Genomic DNA, 5,746 nt, shown 5'->3' on the forward strand with positions numbered 1-5,746 from the left:
TGTTGGTTTGGTTTGGTTTATAGATTTAAAAATCCGAGACAATTGATTTGGTTTGGTAATTGAAAAATCTGAACCAACCCGACATATGTATACCCCTAACTAGAACCATTATATGCACCAGAACTATCATCTGCACCAGAAGCAACACCACTGATAATGTCATTAAAGCTGTCTGCTGCAAGTCGTAGCACTCGTTTGTCTTTTTCAGGTAATTTAGTTTTAAGGATTTTTTACTTTTTTCTTTTTTGATTATTATTGTCCTCATATTAATAGAAAATATACTTTCAACCCAAAATGTGCATACATAACTAAACGTATACATGATGTTGATTATATTTAACTATTCAAAATCACATTCACATTTGGAGTGTTCAAATTTAATATTTGGATGTCAGAATGTCCTGATAGTTTTTAAAAAAATATATTTTCGCTAAATGATTGAAAGTCTTCTAATTATAATTATTTTATAATCAAAATTTTGGTTTCTAAACACATACTCTCTCGTTGATTTGGAGCAGCTCATCATGTTTTCTTCTATTATATGAGGAGCTTTTATGATAAAAAAATTTAATTTTTTGATATATTTGTTTTGACAATTTCAAGTTGCTTTGGATTATGTAAAAAATTTGAATGTTGCAATTGCAAGGTCGAGTTTCCCTATTTAAATGTTGCATCTCATGTTGTTGAGTATGAAAATAAAATAAATCATGTTTTTGTTACCATGATGTGGTTAACAACTAATATACGATGAGCGGCCAATAAAATTATTATATGTATTTTAAGCGTTCATTTAATAAAAGCAATGCAATAAATGATTATCATATTTATGCTAAAAGAGCTATATTTGTGCGTTTTCTTTTTCGTTTTTGCTCTTACTTTCATTTGCCCCATACTTATGACGAGATTTTCAAGAGAACAAAAAATTAAAAATACAATAAAAAAAAAATAAAAAAAAATAGATAGACAGAATAACATAACATTTCGGGAAAAATAACATAACAAAGAAATCTTTCCACTACAAAATAACAAAAATAAAGAAATCACAATAGAACAAAATAAAGGAAGAGAGAAAGGAACTAACTGAATTAATTTGTTGCAACATATTATTCTCTTCAATTAAAAAAAATCTATATAATAGATGGGTATGTTTAAGAGGGTGTTTGGCTAAGCTTATAAGCTAGTCAAACTAGCTTATAAGTACTTTTCGGCTTATCTACGCGTTTGATAAAGTTAAAAGTGCTTATAAGTTAAAAATAAGCCAAAAGTCATAAGCTGGTCACCCCTAGCTTATGAATTTTAGCTTATAAGCACTTAAAGTTTGACCAAGATTTTTACTATTTTATCCTTAAAATATTCCTTTTTAGAACAAAACTCCTACATCGATATTCATTGCCTCAGGTATTCAACCTAAACCCTCCCTCCCCCGCCTCTTCAAGCCTGCAATTGTCATTGACTATTTATCCTTTGCATATTTATATCTATGTGATTGTGCATATCAAATGTTTGGTGTATTGCTTTTTAAGTGTTGTGGTGATGAAGACAATGTTTGTTTTTCTTCAGATAATTTGTCTTATTTAGGTTTATTTTTTACTTAGAATTTTTTGTCAATTTATTAATTATTACTATAACTTATGATTATATGCTTATCATAAAATAAATTATATTTATCATAACAGGTATTTTATCTAAGCACAGTTGTATTTAAAATAAAATGACAAATAGAATATTTTGTATTTGAATCGATCTGGAATCTAAAATTTTGAAGAAATTACGCTCTTATAAGTGTAAACAGTTCTAAGGTTATTTAAGTCATTTTAATAGAAAAAGAGCTTATCAACACTTTTTTATCAAATAATGCAGCAACTTATTATCAATTTCAGCACTTGTACCGAAACACGTAATTGCTTATTTATTAAATCGGTTTCAGCACTTAAAAGTGCTTTTCATCACCCAATGTTTATCAGCTACTTCAAATCAGCTAATCCAAACGGGCTCTAACTCTTTTCCCCGTATTTTTTTTAATTTTGTATAAGGAGCCTCTCATATGTCCATCAACAACTCAAATAGAACAACTCTCTTGAGTAGAAAATTTTCTATACTCCATTTCATATAGGAACGCTCTCATACGTTTATCACTAGTTCAATAAGAATCTCTCTCTTATGGTTCACAAATTTGATCAATGACTGACAGAGCTTGCCAAAAATAACATCAGCCGAACCAAATAAGAAGAATATCTAAGATAATTGCTGCATATGCACCTATGCTTCAATGAACTTCTTCACGTTCTTGATCCACATCAAGTATTCTCTGCTGTCCTTGTTGATCATGTACTCGTGCAAGAAGTTTGTTGTTCTGGGCTTGATTCCCCTGATCTCCAAATACTTGTGAAATGCTTTCTGGATGTTCTCATCCAAATACCTGATGGAAAACAGTTAAGTGTTTCAGTTAGTACCAAAGGCCCAAGTGAAGGGAAAATTCATGTGGAGCCCAAATATAGATGAAAGAAAGTTGAATAAAAATTTTATGCTCGTTTAGAGCACCAATACTAACGAGAACTCAGGTCCTTCATAGGCAATCTGTTCATCGGCTGCATCAGGGTCTTTAATAGCTAGATGGTCAATTACAACCTCATCGGGATAAGTTGTGCAACCAAACTCCAAACATGGACCATTCCTCTTAGACACTCTAACAACAAGGGGAAGTTGAGATTGAGCGGGCCTTTCAGTATCATCATTGTCATTGCCATCCTCATCGTCGTCATCAGTAACAAGATCAGGCATATGAACTTCAACATTTATAGTTTCACCTTGATACTCTTTAGTCAAGGATATAGTCTGCTGTCCGGGATGGTCTTCAAGCGTAAAGGGGAAACCCTCAGGCACCTCATCAGCCTAAAAATAACGAGCAAGATGATCATAATCCCCAAGTAGACTCAAAAACAGGAAATAGAATATAACCTAATGCTGAAACATGAGACAGGGGACGTTCCAAGATCAATGATAGCATCCAAAGCAGATCTAGAATTGTCACTACTGCAAGTACAAAACGTTTGCCTTCTACTGAGGGAAAATAAGATGAAATGATCCGAGGTTTCACAGTGTCCCTCAAATTACAATAGCAGTTAACCGGAGATTTTAATCAAGCTTCTGAAATCATTCTATCACACAATTGTTAGATGAAACTGAATATTAGGCGAAGAAAATTATAATTCATGATTTACACTGTTGTCATTATGAACAAAACAAGGCACCGTAAAACAACTCCAAAATCTACCTTTATTATTAAGTTCCCATTTCTCCTCAAACCCTACTGGACAGACCAAAACAAAGACTAAAGAACATAGGGCAAAATATACAAGATTCATGAAAGAGATAGCAGCCTGTCACAAACTAAATAGTGTAGAGGCAATAAACAGAACTCTAATCTAAAAACTCAAAATCTGTAACATCTTCTCACCCTAACAATGATTCGTTAGGTACTCACACTTTTGAGCATAGCAGCCCTGCAGTTAACTCATCTGTATATACTGCATGAATGGAACATGAGAGACAGACTATGGAATCTGAAAATTATAATTTTGTGTCCATTATTTCTAGACTCCCTCCGTTCTATCTCTCATCTGTTCTTACTCTCTAAATCTATCCCTTCTCCTTCTTAGCTCTCTCTTTTTAGTTCTTCTATTCCTCAGTTCCTCCTTAAACTGATCAGGTGCAGAGCTTGATTGTAATTACCATTTGAATGAGGTTATTAGTAGTAATGAACAGGGGCGGATCTACCTTATCGGATCGGGGTGGCATGGCACGCCACTCGCACGCTTCCACAAAAATTCTCAATAAATATGTTGATATCTATGAAAAATGAGTTATAGATATTAAGTGACACCCAAATTACACAAAAGGCATGTGGATGCCATGGTTTAGCCTTGCTTTTGAAGTCTCTAATGTAACCCACGGGTCTGGGTTCAATTCCCTGCAACAACATTTTCTTCGTCTCTTTTGTTTTAAATCTTTTTCCTACTTTTTAGCCCTAGATTTCCTTTATTCTCTGTTGGGACTTGTGTCTTCATCTCTTCTTCCTTTTCTTTTCCTCCAACCCCACCCCCCCCCCCCTTTCTTCCTGTTGCTAAAATCCCTCTATCTTCTTTCTTTTTTAAAATTTCTTTACATTAGCCTTCATATTACTTCCTACAGTTATATCTTATTTCATAAGCAATTTCTTTCGATGCGTAATTTTAAAATTCTAAATAATATATAGTTTCTCTCTTCCTGGTGAGACAACATTAATTTATACTTTGGAGTGTTTAAAATTCTAAATAATATATAGTTTCTCTCTTCCTGGTGAGACAACATTAATTTATACTTTGGAGTATAATTTGAGCAGTATCATTTGTTGGTTTTTGAAAAAGATATCCTGATTTATAGAGATTTTAAGTAGATTCTTATAAATTGATAATTTTAAAATTTTGGCTTTGAAAATAATTATCACATAACTCAACAAATAAATTGAAAAAATTAACCCAAGAATAATGATCAATTAATCAAATCAAACATAAATATATAGTACTTAAGCTACACTTTAAGAAAATTTTCCAATCGCAGGTGTACTTTCATAAAATAATTTTTTTTTATACTTTTATCTAGAAAATAGTAAATCAAGCGTAAAAAAGTTAAACTAAAATCCGACTTATTTGCCTTTTTTAAATAAAACACCTAACTCGGTTAACCAAAAATTAACTGAATCATCCATTCTTCATATTGTCTTTCTGGCTAGTGATATGTATAATATATATACAGACACCTGCAACCTTCAAATCCTCGATCCGCCTCTGGTAATGAAAGTTGCTGTTGATTGAAGATTTAATCAAAATTAAAGTTCAGTTGGTTGCATTTCCTTCCTCAAATTCTGCTGTTATTTCCTTAAGAAGTAGGATCATAATATAGTAATTAACAGAAACAGTAAACAAAAACTCAAAGATCAGTAACGTCTTTATAGGGTGGAAAATGATAAATTGGGGAAGTAAATTAAATAGGGAGAATGAAACCTTGTTCTGTTCATCGGACTCCTCGGCAAATTGGATTTCAGACTGAATTACTTTGAGGAGCGACTCATCAGAACTTGATCGCTTCTGAGTAGAATAGAGATGCAGAGTAGAAGGAACTGAGCTTCGGAACAAGTTCCGATGGACGGCACGGCGGTCCACGACGGCGGAGAAGAGAGCAGAGTGGTGGTAACTCTGACTTCTTCGTATGGATCGAACTGCGAGGGGTACAACCTGCGAAGCTGTCCTTCTGATAACGTTAGAGAGCGCCATTTCCGGAAGGGTTTTGGTAGAGATATTTAGGGTTTTAGGTTTTTTCTTTTATTTACGAGGGTTTAAGAGAGAGGAAGAGTCAAAAGAGCAAGACGGTTCTTTTCGGTAAAAATGCTCAACTGGAAAGACAAGACTCACCCTTCACAGTAATTACTAACTTTTGTTTGGGGATTCCCTTGATGAAAGAAAATATGGTTCTACCCAAATGCGCTTTTTTCATTTTTAACCCGACAGTTCAAAATAATTACAGCCAGTAATTTAAATACAAAAACTATATAGCATTAATTATATAATATATATATATTTGTCATCTATTATATTTTTGGACGGCTAAAATATAATTATCTATATTTTATTAAAAGAAAAGCAGTATGCATTGCGGTTAAGCCAAGTGGCAAGCTAAAATGAAGTCACTTGACAATTTTAGGATAACA

General features: G+C 33.0%; 1 protein-coding gene across 1 annotated transcript; it reads right to left on the reverse strand.

Annotated features, from left to right (window-relative positions):
* Window positions 1-1,979: 1,979 nt before the first annotated feature.
* On the reverse strand, window positions 1,980-5,444 carry LOC107822149 (uncharacterized protein At2g39795, mitochondrial-like). Its single transcript, XM_016648651.2, has 3 exons — window positions 5,043-5,444; window positions 2,552-2,892; window positions 1,980-2,419 (listed from the first exon to the last, which is right to left on the reverse strand). The coding sequence occupies exons 1-3, from the start codon at window positions 5,310-5,312 to the stop codon at window positions 2,260-2,262; spliced, it is 771 nt and encodes a 256-aa protein (XP_016504137.1). The 5' UTR covers window positions 5,313-5,444; the 3' UTR covers window positions 1,980-2,259.
* Between the last annotated feature and the right edge of the window lie 302 nt (window positions 5,445-5,746).

This window comes from Nicotiana tabacum, chromosome 6 (assembly GCF_000715075.1).
Source record: "Nicotiana tabacum cultivar K326 chromosome 6, ASM71507v2, whole genome shotgun sequence".
In the NCBI taxonomy this organism is placed as follows: Eukaryota; Viridiplantae; Streptophyta; class Magnoliopsida; order Solanales; family Solanaceae; genus Nicotiana; species Nicotiana tabacum.

Coding starts and splice junctions, on each gene's coding strand:
- LOC107822149 (XM_016648651.2), bottom strand. CDS start 5,312: ATGGCGCTCTCTAACGTTATCAGAAGGACAGCTTCGCAGGTTGTACCC. Junction 2,893..5,042: donor AGTCCGATGAACAGAACAAG/GTTTCATTCTCC, acceptor CGTTATTTTTAG/GCTGATGAGGTGCCTGAGGG. Junction 2,420..2,551: donor TATGAAGGACCTGAGTTCTC/GTTAGTATTGGT, acceptor GTTTTCCATCAG/GTATTTGGATGAGAACATCC.